Source organism: Hippocampus guttulatus, chromosome 2 (assembly GCF_054856545.1).
Source record: "Hippocampus guttulatus isolate MCC_2025c chromosome 2, RoL_Hgut_1.0, whole genome shotgun sequence".
Taxonomy (NCBI): domain Eukaryota; kingdom Metazoa; phylum Chordata; class Actinopteri; order Syngnathiformes; family Syngnathidae; genus Hippocampus; species Hippocampus guttulatus.
The window spans coordinates 7,963,541-7,980,319 of NC_141262.1; the positions used below are offsets into that span (position 1 = coordinate 7,963,541).

General features: G+C 42.6%; 1 protein-coding gene across 3 annotated transcripts; it reads right to left on the reverse strand.

Moving 5' to 3' along the window:
- Positions 1-1,432: 1,432 nt before the first annotated feature.
- On the reverse strand, positions 1,433-16,138 carry tmem255a (transmembrane protein 255A). Of its 3 annotated transcripts, XR_015103263.1 has the most exons (11): positions 14,776-16,138; positions 10,678-10,820; positions 9,264-9,326; positions 6,975-7,064; positions 5,406-5,471; positions 5,222-5,310; positions 3,979-4,050; positions 3,595-3,757; positions 3,364-3,513; positions 2,416-2,731; positions 1,433-2,329 (listed from the first exon to the last, which is right to left on the reverse strand). XR_015103263.1 is itself a non-coding variant. In XM_086133672.1 (10 exons), the coding sequence occupies exons 1-10, from the start codon at positions 14,831-14,833 to the stop codon at positions 2,588-2,590; spliced, it is 1,038 nt and encodes a 345-aa protein (XP_085989798.1). In that variant the 5' UTR covers positions 14,834-16,138; the 3' UTR covers positions 1,433-2,587. The 3 variants fall into 3 exon arrangements, 2 of the variants coding, with proteins under 2 accessions (XP_085989798.1, XP_085989813.1); XM_086133672.1 differs by having other exon boundaries at positions 1,433-2,731; XM_086133687.1 differs by lacking the exon at positions 3,979-4,050 and having other exon boundaries at positions 1,433-2,731.
- Between the last annotated feature and the right edge of the window lie 641 nt (positions 16,139-16,779).

A 16,779-nucleotide genomic window follows, 5' to 3' on the forward strand; every position in this document is an offset into this window, starting at 1 on the left:
TGCGACGATCACTCCACATTCCCTCATTGACATTGCTCATCTTTGCACAAGACAGTCTCCTGATCTTAACCCTGGAGAACCCACGGGGTCAAATTTGGCCCCTATAAATTCTGCTACTCAAATGCCTACCGTTAAATCCCAAAGGGTCAAATTTGGCCCTAATCCCAAATTAGGATTAAAGTAGTGAATATTTGAAAAAATATATATTTTGGTGTTCAGTGAACATATAGCTGTCATTTAATGTAAAATTCATCATTTTCCAAAGAAGAAAAGGGGTCTTGGGTTCTCCAGGGTTAAATACATATTTTGATTTTTGGCAAGCCCGCACATGGGTATCATTGAAGGTATTTAAAGTTGAGTCAGGCAGTTTAAATCTCTGTCACCCTCCTTTCTCAAACCCACACGAGTGATATGTGCTTTCGGGGAGTCAACCCTTAGATCAGGAGTGCCCAACCATTTTTGACCGAAGATCTAGTTTTCAAGTAGCCAACTTTCTACGATCGAACCGTAACCGACCATACACGCATGCCATGATGAACAACAGTCATAATGGACCTGAACATGAATGAAACAGAAAAGTAAACTAGATACAAGACAAGATGTTCTTAGTAAGGAGACCTGACACATGGAGGCGGGAATGAACTTTTGTCACATTCAGTGCAGAAACATCACTATTGTAGCTTTTAAAATGTTTCTCCCGTCACTTTCCATTCTTTCACAATGCCGTCGCTGAATTGCAGATCAAAGAACTTAGATGAGACTCAAACAACAAATAGATGTGTCTCAAGGACTCTGATCGCTAGCTGCAATTGCAAACTGCTGACCACTAACAACTTTCTGTGATGCAGACCAGGTGCCAGGTTTTCTTTTGTTTTTTTGTTGTTGTTGTTTTTTTGAGTGTGAAATTAATGGGGATGGTTAGGGTGTAGTGTACACAAATACCAAAAATATAGAGACGCACAAATCTTCGCGGACAACCGGTCAACCACGATCGACTGGTTGGGCACTCCTAACTTAGACCGTTGATGGAAAGTTAGCACTTAGTATTTAATCATTGGGGAGAGCTTCTTTTGTTGTCTTAGTTTGGACTCTTCATTGACTTTTCACTGTGAGTGTCGTGGTGATTAAAGAGGTAGCGCTGGCAGGGACATTCTACGTCATGTCAACGACAATAAACAGATGAGCATTGGCGTGTGTGTGAGATGTACAGTCTGAATTCTGTGTAATGTCCTTTTTGTAGAACCATGCTTGCTTTTCATATAGTAATTGTTGTTGCTGTATTAAAACTGTCCCTCTTCGTCGATATGATTGGAAGTCGGATGACAATAAATTATTCTTTTACTGTTTTACCTTAATTTGTTCTGTGATGCTGGTTGCCTTCGGTACGTCTGTTGTTGTCAATTCAAAAACACGTTTCCCATTAGAAATCATATAAAGTGAATTCAATCATTTTAGTCAAGCAGTTGCCATACAAAAAGCTTGACAGTTAACATTCTTCACACATACATGTATAAATACTGTATACATGAATCACAGTAACATAAAACAAAAATAAAGTCAAACCCCTTCACCATTGACAAGGCTTGACAGATGGCTGTTTTCAGAGCTTTACTGTCACAGAGTGGCATTTTATAGGTAAAGATAATGAGCATTTCATTCATCCACTAATGTGTTTTGAGTATCGTGAAGCGGTGTCCACAAAATCCCTTTCCAATTCAAAAATGTATTTCGAACAAAAATGTTTTGTTCAAATTTGTAGAAAACGTGACAGGTGAAGGAAAATTTCTTGGCTGCTTTCACACTCCTGTTCAATAAACCCCGACTAAGGAAAAAGCCCAATGTGTGTTGCAGTTTATTGAAACAAAGTCGGATACGCAGACTCGGCAAAACCAAAGGATTAAATATGGAAGACAGCCACAGCGTCATGGATGTCAATTTATGGTTTGCACAAGAAATGTATGGAGATTAAAAAAAAAAAAAAGTCCAAAAACAATATAGTCTTCATGTTTTACCCAGAAACAACTGCCATTTGCAAAGCCCGTCTGTCGAGTTTTTTTTTTTTGTCTGTAAAGTGTTATTTTTTGGGGGGAACTAGCTTGTTGAATAGAAACAAACACAGGTCCCCCACTAATTATAACAAGTACGTTCCGTGTTTAATTTTAAATCATTTGTCGTATGCCAGTTCATCAGTATACTGACGCATTTGTGTGAAACCGATCCATGGGACTGCTGCTCCAAACCACTGAGGATGTGTAACTTCTAACTGAGTCACGTCAAGGATCTCTCCCAAAAACATGGAGGACAGGAGGATGTGTTTAGCAGAAAGCATCTGAAAAGATAAAGACAACAGAATGCTGCCGTGTTGGAAGACTGTTTGCGTTAAGGCAGGACGACTGTAAACAGGTTGCCTCTTACTGGATTCGCTTGAACGGTACAGGCCAAGCGTGCAAGCAGTGCCCAGACTACCTTTTTGCTCCTTTAAAGTGGCTCTCAACTCAAAAGATAGCATCCGCCGCGCTCGCCCTCCTACTCGGGTTCCACACTTTGGTCCTTTTGGGGAGAACCCGACGACGACGTTTGAGCCCTCTTAGGGGCTGTACGGTGGCGGCTTGTCGTCTGGGTGGTCGTGAGGTGGGGAGTAGCGCGGAGGCACCATGGTGGGCCAAAGGTGACTGGCCCCGGATTGGGAGTCGTCTGACAGGCCAGAAGAGTCGGCGAACATATAGGAACCCTGACAAAAATGGAAAGACAAAATGATTTAAGTCATCACGTGACAGTTTCCCTTTATTTGCTTCGGATAGGGACCAATACCTGCCATGCATCGCATAATTCTGCAAGATGCCCCCCCCCCCTACCTTCGACAAGTTAATAACTACCTGTAGACAGCACAAGATGGCAGCAAAGCAACACCGGTACTTTTCTGTCCTCTTTAATCTGTCTCCCTTGCAGTTCAGCCCCCCCCCCCCCCCGTTTCATTAATTAATTAATTTATTTATTTGGTGGGGGGGGGTAGCGGGGAGTTACAACTGCATTTTTTAGAAATTCGTCGGAGAAATCCGGGTGAATCGACAGTCACGTTGTGGCCCTGGGTCACTCTTAATGTCGAACCCTGAAGTGCCCTACATGCAATAAAAACAAAAACATGTCTAAGGAGTATTTAAATAAGTTATTTCTATGCTGTATCGTGGATGTCATTTTTTGCAGGGGTGGTCTGAAACATAGCCCGGCAATGGAGTGGGTTCCCTGTACTTGGTATTTCAAATCATCTTTCCTCATTGCAATGAATGGTAATGCAATTTGCTGCCGCCATTTAGCGGTGGGGTCTGAAGTGCACTCATCTCAACGTTCCACAGTCTACATTACCTGCGCATCGTAGGCCGTGTATGGCGGCAGGGAAGGGGCAGCGTTGCGGTAGGAATTGACATTGGAATTAGTGCGTGATGGAGCCTCAGAGGCGACTGAGGCTGTGATGGCCTCCGGTTCCGAATTGCTTTCAGATGCTTGAGCAGGTGTCTTGACACACAGAGAAAACCACATTATTCGTGTTTCGTCTCAAGCGTGGTCACGAAAGCCTCAAATCTCTGTCCGTCCCACCATGTCTTTGAAGCCGCCCAGCACCGCAGCAGTGATGATGCCCAGGAAGAGAGCCACGATGTTGAGGATGGTCGCCGACCAGAGCAGGTGGTAGAGGTACACCACGTCTTTGCAGCTTTTCACGTCTGTGTACTCGTGGTAGCCGCCCACCACCTCCACGCGGCTAACACAGAGAACAGCGAAAGCAGTAGTCAGACCTCAAAAGTTCAACTTTTGGTATCAAACGAATCAGACGAGGCACAAAGGAGGCTGCTGTGGAGCTGGCACATGGACGTCTACAGTGGGTGTCACACATAGCGGGCATGCAGGGGGGAAACACAGTTCGACGGTGGAGTCATTTCCATTTTAAAGACAGCCATGATGGATCTAAAAAAAGGGACCTACTTCCAAATCATGGATGGTTTCTTAAACTTTTTCAAACCATCTCTATTCTGAAGTCCCATTAGAGGATGCTCTCTGAAACAAAGGTTAAAAGGAAAAAAAAGAAACATTCTTCTTCTGGTAACAATTGAAAGTATGAAGTGCTGTATAGGATACAAATAATATTTACTCCAAAAGCTCTCACATTCACCACAAAACTGACTCAAACGCACCAGCAAAGTTCTCTTATTCACAATCCTTTAGGAAAAAACACACACAGAAAAAGTATATATATATTTTCTGTGTGAGAACTTTCTTTTAGTCGAAATAAAAGTCAGAAATGCAAATTGTATGTGTCTTCCAACACAAACCGAGGGAGGGACCTGATACATGGTAGCGCCAATCAGAATGTGAGATTTGAGATGCCACCTGTTTTCATTTTTTTTAACTACCGGTACCTTTCACTGACTTGAACTCACTTGGAATTATTTTTATAAAGTGTCTCACTCAGACAACAGTGGTTTTAACACAAATTTTAAAATATATGTGCTTTAGTAAGTGAACTGGTGAATTAGAGATTTTAGTTAAGTTGTAACAAGTAAAATGTTTTATTGGGTGAGTGAGAGTTTTTTGGTGAGTACAAAAATATTTCTCGGGAGAGGTGTTTTTGCAGAATGTGTGTGGGTGTGAGATTTTTCAGTGCATGAAAGGTTTTTGGTCTTTGTGGTAGATTTTTACTTAGTTTTTTTGCTTTGTGTGAGAGTTTTTTTTAATTTGAGTGACAGTTGTTTTTGTGTGAGTGAGAGATTTTTTTTGGTTAAGTGTGAGTTTGGTTAATGTCAGAGTTTTTTGGTGAGTGTCAGAGGAACGCTTCTAACAGTTTTAAAATCAATTTGTAGTTAGTTTATATTTTGTTTGGACATTTTGTGAGAGGGGTTTTTTTTCCAGGGGGTGAGGTTTGTTGTCTTTGGAAGAGTTTTTTGGCTGAGTGTGAGTATGTATTTATTTTGTTAATTTTTTGGTGTGAGTAGCCTTTTTATAGGGTGTAGAGGGTTTTGGGGTGAATGAGAGGTTTGTATGTACCCGTGCGAGTTTTTTTTGGTGGGTATGTGGGAGAATATTTTGGGCGCACGTGAGAGGTAAATATTATTCTAGGCTGCATATCTAAGTGTCCCACACAAAGTGGAAACAATCCCGGCGAGCAGCCCGAAAGCAGATAGCTCGTTTCCGAGGCTGTGCCGTCATTCAACCGCCCATTCGTACTCACCTGCCACAGTTGTACAGGTCGCAGCAGTAGCACGTGTTGGTTCTCACGCGCAGGTTACAGGACGTGCGAGACGACGTCTGGCAAGGCACCTAGGGATCACGCACAGCACAAGACATCACGTCTCGTTTCTTCATTCAACCTTGAATGTATGACGCATATACTGTAGATGGTGGGAATCTCTTACGTCTCGCTCAGATGCAGTCTCACTGGAGTGGTAGTCACAGCGTCCTGCATAAAGAGGCCTCAGGTCCTGCAATGTAATGAACACCATTTTCTTCGTTTTCTACACACCATATAGGCCTAGGCCCTAGGGGTTTCGGCATTCAAATTTATATCTTTTTGTGTTTGGAAGCCTATCTTCCATAATTCATGAAAATCAAGGCTCGAGACTGACCATAAGTGGTGGCATTTTGCCACAAAAATTTGAGACAGTGCAACAAACAATTTCATCTACTCGTGTGACCCCAAAGTATATACTGTATATATATATACAGTATATATACTGTTTTTATATTTTTTAATTTTATTCTTGAATATTTTTGTTTTGGTTTCTGACCAACTTCTGCTCTACGCTTCCACCCATATACTCAGTGGAAATGTGAATATTTATTCCTCAAGTCTATTTTTGTGCTCCCCGAAATTTCGACTTGTTCCCCTAAAATTTCAGGTTCGGAGTCACTGTGCTCCCAGTAAAAATAGTTAGTCCAGAGCCCTGAAAATACTTGGCCAATTGCCATTTTTTGTGCTCAGCAATAAAAAAAAATACGGCATATTGCAACCAGGGGGAAATCAGGGGCACTCAGCTGTCAAACTTTGTGGGCTCGCTTGCGCTGGTATGTCACGAGTGCAGTATCCTATGTGAAGAAGACGCTAATACAGAGCAAACTGCCAGTGTAAATGAAGTGCAATTCAAGGTGCTGTTGAAGTTGAACTTCAACAGCAGTGCCACTGTTCATTCTTTGTCAAGTTGGCCCTCAGTTTTTCACACACCATTTGGGTGATAATTGGTTATAATTACGCTGTTGTGAAAGTGCTATATAAATCAGCATTTATTGTATTGTATTGTATTGTAATTTTAAGAGTACAAATGATGTCCACAATTTTAGAACCCTGCATCATGGCATGTCATCCTCCAATCCCTCCTTCTCTTCATTTTCTCAGCAGTAACTCCGAGCACGGAAACATTCTTCTATCACCACCTAATTAATAAATCACTTACAGAAGCTCTTCTCACTTTCCGCCCGCTCACATCTTACTTTCGCCTAATTGTTTTTCAGAGTGCATGAGTGGTTACTTCATGTTTGATATGACATGCACGATGGAGAATCGCTTGCACTACCATTCAGCAAACTACCACTAGCTATGTATGTTCCATTCAGTTAAGATTCATTACACTTTGAGGAGTCTGGCATTGATCAATAGGTGTGTTATACATTTAAGTACATGTCTCCTTCAAATCCCACATACAGTTACAGAATTTACAAGACGCGTACCGGTATCTTTTATTTTCATTTATTTTTTCAGCCAAAACACATTTATCTTGGCATTCAAAGTAAACTATAAGGCATGTCAGAATAGAACAATCATTAAACAAAGCATAGCAATAAGAAAATAATGAGATATTCAGTCACCTGTAATATTGCCCCCCCCCCCTGAATTTGTCCAATGTTTCACAAATTCTGCCAATGTGTGTAAACCTATGAGCACAACTGTATATTGGCTTTGCTTTGTCAGAAGCTTTAGTTCTACTCACAATGTGCCTGGCAGCAAAAACTCCATCTACAATAGCACAGCAGAATGCAGCCACCACTCCAAAGCTGATGAAGACAATAGAAGCCACTAACTGGAAAAAGAGCAGACAGCAAAGCGTCCAATCAGCTTGATCCATCATGCAGCGCTCACAAACGTAAATGTAGGCATGCAGGTTGAATTGCCTCTTTTTGTTAGCGGTGATTACAACTAGGGATGCGACTCGTTTTAATGATCGATTAATCTGTTATTTTGTTGATTGATCCATGAATCAGATAATAAAAACAAGTTTTCATTTCCATCCCTACATTAAAAAATAGGACATTACTTCAAAATGACAGAGCAGGAAATGCACAAACATAAATTAATTAAGCTTCAGTTACTGGCTTGGGTTTGTAAGATGTCAGAAAATTGGCAAAAATGTTGAATATTGTTTTCTAAAGTAAAAGCAGATATTTGAAACAGTTTTATTTGTTTATTCAACACAAAGATAATAAGTCTGCTTTCATGGAGGACTACACAAATCTCAGAGTATTTACTGCCGAGAGGTTGCTCAAATTGTGAGGATTTGGACATGTTTAGATTCAACATGGTCTCTAAATAAGTAATCAATTTGCAAAATAATTATTTATAATTAGGGCGGCACGGTGATCAACTGGTTATCACATCCGCCTCACAGTGCAGAGGAGCAAGGTTTGATTCCGGGTCCGGCCATCCTTGTGTGGAGTTTGCATGTTCTCTCCGTGCGCGCAGGGGTTTTCTCCGGGTACTCCGGTTTCCTCCCACATTCCAAAAACATGCATGGTAGGTTCACACTCAAAATTGTCCTGAGGTGTGAGTGTGAGTGTGAATGGTTGTTTATCTATGTTTGCCCTGTGATTGGCTGGCAACCGGCTCCGGGTGTCCCCCGCCCGCTGCCCGAGGACAGCTGGCATAGGCTTCAGCATGCCCCATGACCCTTGTGAGGGAGGATAAAGCAGTTTGGAAAATGGATAGATAGATGGACCTTTAATTAAAACCATAGCCGAACAAATAAAATGTCTGATTTTTTTTCCTGACATAAATCTGATTACCGATCATAAATTGAATGATATATTTTTTTACTTTGTCTTCGGCAATGTTATAAAGTATCTGTCTGTCTCCAGTATGTGTCTATCACTGGACTCTTTTCTTGTCATATGGAACAAAATGTGGAAAAGATTCAGCTCATGTCGCCTGTTTCTCAGCAGGAATTCAAGCCACCTGCCGCCCTTTTGAAATATCGCAACCAAATAGCTAAAATAGCAACACTGACTGAGATTTTGTGACTGACTCGTCTCACTCGTCTCACACCTGTGGGAACACACTTTGGATGATACAGACCGCTACAAAGTAAAAAGAATCCTGACAAAAAAAATGTGAACTTCATGGATAAAATTGATTACTGACCAAACCCTAATTGAAGCTGAAAAGCATTAGTAACAGGTTACCATAGGTGTCAAACTCAGGTCCTGGAGGGCCGCTGTCCTGCATGTTTTCCAAGTCTCCCTGTTGCAACACACCTGATTCAAATGAACAGGTTCAATGTCAGGCTTCCGCAGAGCTTGCTGATGATCTGATCATTTGAATCAGGTGTGTTGCAACAGGGAGACTTGGAAGACATGCAGGGCAGCGGCCCTCCAGGACCTGAGTTTGACACCTATGGGTTACTCTTTTATTGATTTGCTTGACATTGTGAATAAATGCTTTCATGTTTATAAATTAATGTTTTATTTCTGGTTGTTTCACTTGTCTATTAACTGCAACTTGGTAAAAATGTAAATTCATTCTCTGGCATCTAAACTGTCACCTAGAACAGGAATTGTAGCTTGATGCCAGCGAATGCAAAGACAAACATTCATAAACAGCATCAGCAACCAGATCGAAAAGGTATGAACTGGTCAGCCACATGGCATAAGCCGTCACGACACGCACCGACGCAGGCGCTGGCCGTTCAAACTTTACTGCATTGTCGGAAAAGGTGTCACGGGCCAAAGTCATTCGTCACGTCAGCTCTAACAGGACTGCCGCTGCCAGTTTCCCTCCCCACGTTCCAGTGTGGACATCTGGCCTGCTCCTCTTACAGTCTGCATCTATTTCTGGATGCAGATCACTTAGCTCAGGTACACAGCGGCGCAAACCTCTGCAGGCCCGAATTGTTTCTGCTGCGGTGTTGTGTCATTGCACTGGCACTGACATCAAGCTGCTGTAAGAGAACGTGGACGAGTGCTCTGGCACTGTCCCTGTGAGGTGACACCACCGTCATAATGCTTACCATCTGCCTCTTGTTCTCGATTAAATGGGAGCCGATGATTCCCAGAAAAGAGCCAAAGCCCAGCTGAAAGGAAAGAGAACGCAGCTATTAGGGACGGGGTTAGACAAGTTTGGGAATTTTCATTGCACTTGTTTTTTTATGTCGTCTTCTGTTTATTAAATTCTGGTAGCTTTAATTACAAAGTCGTTTTCAGAATGGGTTTCTTAGATCGTATTCATTGTTGTTGTTGTTGTTGTTTCAAAAATGCTTTGTTTTAGTTTAATTTGTATTAGTTTAGGTATTAGTTTATATTTCTATGTATCTATATCTATATATACTGTATCTATCTCTATAGAGAGAGAGAGAGAGAGAGAGAGAGAGAGAGAGAGAGAGAGTTTTTGTTGAGTACAAGATGAAAAAAAATAGGTCACTAAGTGTTACGTAATAAAGTAAAATTTCCGAAAGCACTGTCTGACCTACCTTCTGTCCGGCAGTACAATAATAGAGAAATACATACATTGAGGGGGGTGACCCCAGAGTACATGTTTTTTTTTTGTATTAGAAGAAAGTGTAATTTCACATCCACTACAGTAGGTGGCGGTGGCGCTGTCATTGTCAAAGTGAGCATAGCCTATTTGCAGATCCCCGAGCTGATCGTTTGAATCAGAGGTGTTAGAGTAGAGAGACATAGAAAGCAGGCAGGACAGCAGCCCTCGAGGACCGTAGCTAGACATGTCTGTTCTAAGGTGTAGGGGAGGGTTTTGCACTGAGTATGCACACTCACTGGACAGAGCAGAAGATACAAAGTGCAGTGTGGACAAAGTTATGAGAAAACATGCAAAAATATTTGACAGGGATGAAAACAAAGGTTGAGAGAAACTAAAAATCAAGTTCAGTTTTTCTTTGTTGTAAGCTGGTCTTTCATTTTTCGGTGTTCACAATGTTATGCAGAGATATACTTCTAGGATTTTCTTTAGACAAATGATACTATTTCTAGTAATGGCAGAGAGTTAGGGGGACAAAATGCTTTCGTCTTTCTAGGTGAGGCATAACAGAAAATACTGTAATTGAGAAACACTGCTCTAAGTCAAGTAAAGCCACAGGGCCATGGATCAGTTTCATGTCAAGCAATATTTTGACATTTTGGCATTGAAAAAAAACACAAATGAGAGTTAAGGATGTTAACAATGTTAGTTAAAACATGTCTACATGCTGCTGGTATTTCTTTGTGTCAGGATGCAAAAAATTGAGAAAACAAATGAATGGCAAAGAGTCTTCACCTCACTCAGCCTGTAATGAGAGCGATGCTGAATAATGAGTGCCGGGAAATTTCACCCCACACCCTGCAGGAATTGCAAGTGGGAAGCGCTTGCTTATTTCACATATTGTGATCATTGGCCGTGGGTGTGTTTGCATCTATTACTTGCACACTCACAATGAGTCCTGGGTAGTAGCCGCCCACCGTGATGTTTTGTGTCCTAGTCGTTGCTGCCAAGCCGATGATGAGAATGAGCACTGACACGATGAGCAGCATCACTGTAACGATGATGGATTTCCTCTTCCTCCTCTTAAAAGAACCTACAAGACAGCAGACCCTTATAAATTGGTAATGAATCAAAAATGTCAGCTAACTAAATGCCATAACTTAGTATGTGTGTAGAGTCCTACCGCAGTCATACATTACAGTGCCGTGAGAAATCATCAGGTGTGCCGCGGGAAATTAGCCAATTTCACTTAATTCGTCAAATAATGTATCTCTGTTAAGTTATCTATGCTAGCAACATAATAGTAACAGGCAGAACAATTCAATCATCTTCCACTAGATGACACCAGGTGCAGTTGACCTTTGCAGTCACCTGTTGCCATTCACATAACGGCATGCGCACTTACCGTAATTTGTGAGTAAATTGTTACCAGATCATCATCATTCCATTCTACAAACGTTTGTGACATTTGTGTTTGGTGATGCGCTGTGGGATTTTTCCAATGTAAAATATGCACGTGCCTTGGCTCAATAAAGGTTGGGAATCACTGGGCTAACACATACAAGGCTCTTGTGTTAATATATAACAGTTCCTGAGGGTTTGGAGATCAGTTGAAACGTGTGACAGGAAGAGGGCTGAAAGGTAAGCTGAAATAAGACATCAGCCTCCGTCATGGGCCATCTTGTGTCAGATTTCATTCAAAATCAATAGGGCTCATTTTATCACAAAGGGAAATACAGTAATGCTTGAAAATTGTTGGGCTGACTGGCTGAGAATAGCATTGGTATAGTGATTATGGACAAAGCGGACCCCCAGTCTTGCGTTCAGTATTTGGCTTTGGTGGGACTACAATAACATATTGGTCATATGGGAAAAATACTGCCGTGTAGGTAGTTAGTTCATCACACATTTGAATAGCTTTATTGATGCGTAAAAGTTAACATTTAAGCTCCACCACTTGTCGTGTGATGTGGGGCGGAGCTACATCAGAGGTGTTGGGCAGTGGTGTTCTTGGGCACCCTTAGGCCAACTCCACAGCTCGGGGAAATATTTGATGTCTGCAATTTTTCTGCCATTTTTATGTAGCCCCTGAATTGTTTCTGTGCGCCTATTAGGTAGTTCCGCCGGTCCGGCATGGGAAATAGCACAGGTGGTGATAATTGGCCGCGACTGGTAAAAGAGCGGACAAGTGGGACGTGGGGGGAGAGTTAGCCACTGGCCGCTCGTGCATGTGGATGTGTGCTCTATCGCCGTTCCGAGTTCGCGTTGTTGACTGGTTTTCCCCGCACCAAGTAGACTGCGACGACTGGTCACATCGGACCCATTTTTAAAAAAAAAATTCTTGATCATTCGATCTGACGATTGAGGATCGCAATTCCCTGTCACCGAGGACATCGTGGGAGGAAAGAACGCTGTACTCAGTGAGGACAGCGTGGGATTATTTTTTTCCTTCTCGCACTCTCGAGTCGGGTTGGCTCCACAATTCCTGCTTCCCCCCACAAGGTGGAAGCGGCCACTGCAAACAGACGGTAACCCGTGGAGGGGGGTGAGCACACCACTCCACTAGGGTTTTGCTGGAGGACGCAATCTCCTAGCCACGGCCCGCTGATGACATCGGGGGGGGGGGGGGGGGGGGGGGTTATTTTTTGGTCGTAGTTGATGTTTATTGTTTTCCTACGGGTTAATTAGCCGGTCGTGCATTCTAGTGGTCTAGAGCAGTGGTGGGCAAACTACGGCCCGCGGGCCGAATCCGGCCCGTTGGTCTTTTTAATCCGGCCCGCCGAAGGTTGGTCCACAATTAAGGTTCGATGTGAATGATTGCATTCATTTCAATTGGACTTGTAATGACCGTCATTTCACCGCCAGGTGGCGCATTGACTTGAAGTTGCAGAACACGGGGAGGGGGGGGGGGGATCTTTTCGACCACCTAGGACCTCTGTATCGCTCTACTTCTACTGGTCTGATCACAACCCATCTGCAGCAATGCACAGGCTAAAATAGGTCATCAACAACACTGTTGTCATTTAAAAAAGTATATTAATACAGTACTTTCATGCTTTTGTTCTGTTGATGTTTGATATGGACTGTCAACAAATGCAGTTTGTTTGTTTTTAATGTACCATAGCTCGTGCTGACCTGGCCCTTCTGTCAAATTTTAAAAGTCAATGCGGCCCCCGAGCCAAAAAGTTTGCCCACCCCTGGTCTAGGGTGTAAGCAGGAGAACTAAAACGCCGTGCACCGTTGAACAGGCGTTACATTTACATGGATGCGGTATTCTTAGATACCGTGCCACAATTTGTTTATTGTAACTGTACATTCAAAGAGCAAATATACAATTGATCTGCGTGGAAAGAAGAGTTGAAAGAAATAACCATCAAATGTAACAGTCAACATCAACTAAGCTCATTGATTTCATGCCATAGCAAGTAAGCACCACGGCTGAGAAGTAATTGTTTATCACAACACTGTGAGTCATGGTTTCATGAAATGAAATGCACACATATATATCAATCTTGCACACACAATCATAATAAAAGCAGGAATTAAACTAAGTAAATACAACTAAGATTAGAATTGTGAACAATTAGGAGATTTTTTGTGTCATTGTGGTTTTTAGATCTGATTTCATTTGCGCCATTGATTGCAATATGCAAAATTGCATCGGCTATCTATGACAGTTGATCCCTCTGATTGGTAGCTCCCGAATAAGTGCAGAAAACACCAGTTGACGATGCGACAGTACATAAAAAAAGTAAAGCAACGACAAAGAAAACGGCATTATCTAGTAAATTAAGCTCAGCAAACTTTGCTTTTTAGGTGGACTTGTTCCTGCTTGATTATGAGTGTAATGGGCCTGGTTCTGGAGAATTGGTGAATTTTATTTCATGAAACCTTGATTCTGGGTCCGGCGATGGAGAATGACGCACGCATGCATGGCCACCCTTGGCCGCTGTTCGGTGAGATGTTGTGCAAGATTCAGATTTCAAACTTGGCCGAGATGTCATCTCAACTTAAGTCTTTGCGATCTTTTATCACTCTATCCCTCGCTGTATTGACCACACAATTCAGAGTGCATGTCCACAGAAAAGACAATCACTCAAAATTACTTCTGTGTTTTGTCACAACATCACTCTCCACTGCCACAATTACCAACCACAAAGCAATTAGCCTGATCGCAACTGCCATTAGAAGTAAGTTGATTATGTCATCGACAACTAGCCAGTCTGGCTGCTTTTAAACATAAGTGGAGTCACTCCGTCTTGCTGCCCGTGAGCCAGAATACCATTTGGCATTGGTTACGGTGCCATCCACTTTATGTATTCATTCCATCTAGAAAAGGATGACAAGGATGGTTTCTTGATCGAGCAACATCATAGCCATCCATTCTCAGACCCATCAAGACTTGACCAAAACAGAGAACATTCGCAGGGAAATGCTTTTCACCTCGGGTTTTTACACGTAGAAATTGTCGGAATAGTAGTACTCATAGGAATAATAACATGACTTTTCGTGCCAGTTGTGTGCAACTTGGACAAAACATTAGATGCATTACCAAACAGAAAACTATTCGGATCGAAACCAGAGAAATGCATTTCAAGTTGCGCTTTTAGGATTGGTAGGCATACTCATAGTTAACCAAACCATAGTCTTCTATAAATGCTCCCTATAACTTTTCCTCCCAAACGTGTGCAACTTCCAAAGCCGCAACAAATCATTCCCCTGCTCTTTGTGAGAACAAAGCAACTGGGAGCTAACTCACACCCCATAATGCCGTCATGGCACGTTGTACCACATCATTGCTGTCTACTGTATTTTGCTGGCGGCTAACGGAGCACGATGCATCGAAAGAAGCATGCAGGGCGCCGCAACTGCAGTGACGCGCTGCGGCCTGGATGAACCTGAAAAATACGTGATGGAACATCAATGCATTGCTTACTGTATTATGATTATCAGTTTGAAAGCTTGGCATTCTCCAGTCCGGCTCACGCGCTAACCACAGGTGATGTTCGGACACGCTGTTGACCTTGCACACATGCACACACGCCTACCGATGCTGATCTCGGACAGCGTCAGCCCGCTGGACTGAAGGCTCGGCGCCGGGGGCATGTTGGGCCGCAGACGATGGATCCCGCCGCTTGTAAATCAAATCGAACGAGCCGAGCGTGACGCCTCGATGTTATTCGCTGTAAATCTTCCGGCCAGCTGCCCGTAGTCATTGAATGGACGTAGCGTCAGATCGAGGACCGCGGCTCCCTCCCTCGACCAAGATCCCCTCAACGCCCCCCCGACTGACTCACATCCCCTTGTCGGCGCTGCTTGCAAGTCCGTGGGTCCCGTTTAGTCCTCACCGTGTGTCGGGGACTGAGAGTGGAGTCGCAGTGTGTGCGCAATGTCATAACCGTGAAGGGGAAAAACATCCATGAACAGAGCAGAAGCTCGAAACCTGTTGGAATTCACTCCAAGCTCGCTTCTCAATATCCGACACAATTTAAAGGAATGAATATCCACGTATATGTTAGTTCAAAAATAAGTACGAATAATTCGAATTGGAAAAATGTACTCATGTTGTCTTTTACCGGTAGTTTAAATGTTGGCCTCTCATCTTTAAGTGTCCATTTAGCCTGCAGTGCGCTGTTTGATCCAATTACGATAAAATCGTAAACAAATACAATAAGTGCATTTCTAATTATATACAGTAATAGAAGTAATACATACTAAGTTATACGTACTTAAATATATGACTTAATTTTCACCAAAAGTGTAAACTAATCTACAATGGGTTGCCAAACACCTGCTCTGATTTACTCGAAATGTCGTAAAAAGAAAGTTCAAATTAAATCGGTTGCAGGGGAACGATTTTGAGGTTTTGTATACTATGTCAGAGAAAATAGAACTTTGTTGAAAAAGATGAAGGCAAAAGAAAACAAATGATGTTGACATTTCGTTTTGGTCGTTCCATGGTTGATAGAAATATGAAGATTTAAATCCGTTGAAGATTAGGAATAACTACAACAGTGGCAAACATACTTTTGTCTATCTAGTCATTTCGAAGGGCTTTGTCACTTAAAGCCCCAAAACGGGATTTGATCAACTACGTTGTGCGCCATCAGATTGCTATGTGGCCCCATCTGCTGTCCAGACTTAAGCATCTGCCTTAAAGGCGCAATTCTGTTTGCTTCAGAAAACGGTTGAAATGATTTAAATTGGCACCGAAGGTATTAAGAACTAAATATATTTGCCTTATAAATATTGTATGAACCTTGAATTATCATTAGCAGCACACTGCTCTTTAGTGTTTAGCATGTTTAAGTCAAGACTAAAATGTCCATAGATGTAAATGTCAATGTTTGCTCATGTGTGCTCTGCGATTAGTGGTGACCAGTACAGGGTGTAGCCCAGGGGTGGGCAAACTTTTTGGCTCGGGGGCCACATTGACTTTTAAAATTCGACAGAAGGGCCAGGTCAGCACGAGCTATGGTACATTAAAAAAAAAAACTGCATTTGTTGACAGTCCATATCAAACATCAACAGAACAAAAGCATGAACGTACTGTATTAATATACTTTTTTAAAATGACGACAGTGTTGTTGATGACCTATTTTAGCCTATGCATTTCTGCAGATTGGTTGTGATCAGACCAGTAGAAGTAGAGCGATACAGAGGTCCTAGGTGGTCGAAAAGATCCCGCCCCCCCCCACTCCCTGTGTTCTGCAACTTCAAGTCAATGCGCCACCTGGCGGTGAAATGCCTGTCATTACAAGTCCAATTGAAATGAATACAATCATTCACATCGAACCTTAATTGTAGACCGACCTTCGGCGGGCCGGATTAAAAAGACCAACGGGCCGGATTCGGCCCGCGGGCCGTAGTTTACCCACCTCTGGTGTAGCCCAACCCCTCGCTGCCGCACACAACCAATCAGTTTGGATAGACTCTAATTTACCCACAACCCAAATGAGGATAGGCAACATAGAAAGTAAACGGATGGATGGAGTTGGCCTTCCCGCATGCAGTGTGCATGTCCGCGTGGTGTTCCGTAACCGCTGCGAATG

What these genes read in the sequence shown, in the direction of transcription:
- tmem255a (XM_086133672.1), bottom strand. Translation starts at nt 14,833, where the DNA reads ATGCCCCCGGCGCCGAGCCTTCAGTCCAGCGGGCTGACGCTGTCCGAG. An exon ending in GACCTGTACAACTGTGGCAG is followed by an intron (nt 4,051 to 5,221) that starts GTGAGTACGAAT and finishes CCTTTGTTTCAG; the next exon opens with AGAGCATCCTCTAATGGGAC. An exon ending in TGGGCGGCTTCAAAGACATG is followed by an intron (nt 3,514 to 3,594) that starts GTGGGACGGACA and finishes CTGTGTGTCAAG; the next exon opens with ACACCTGCTCAAGCATCTGA.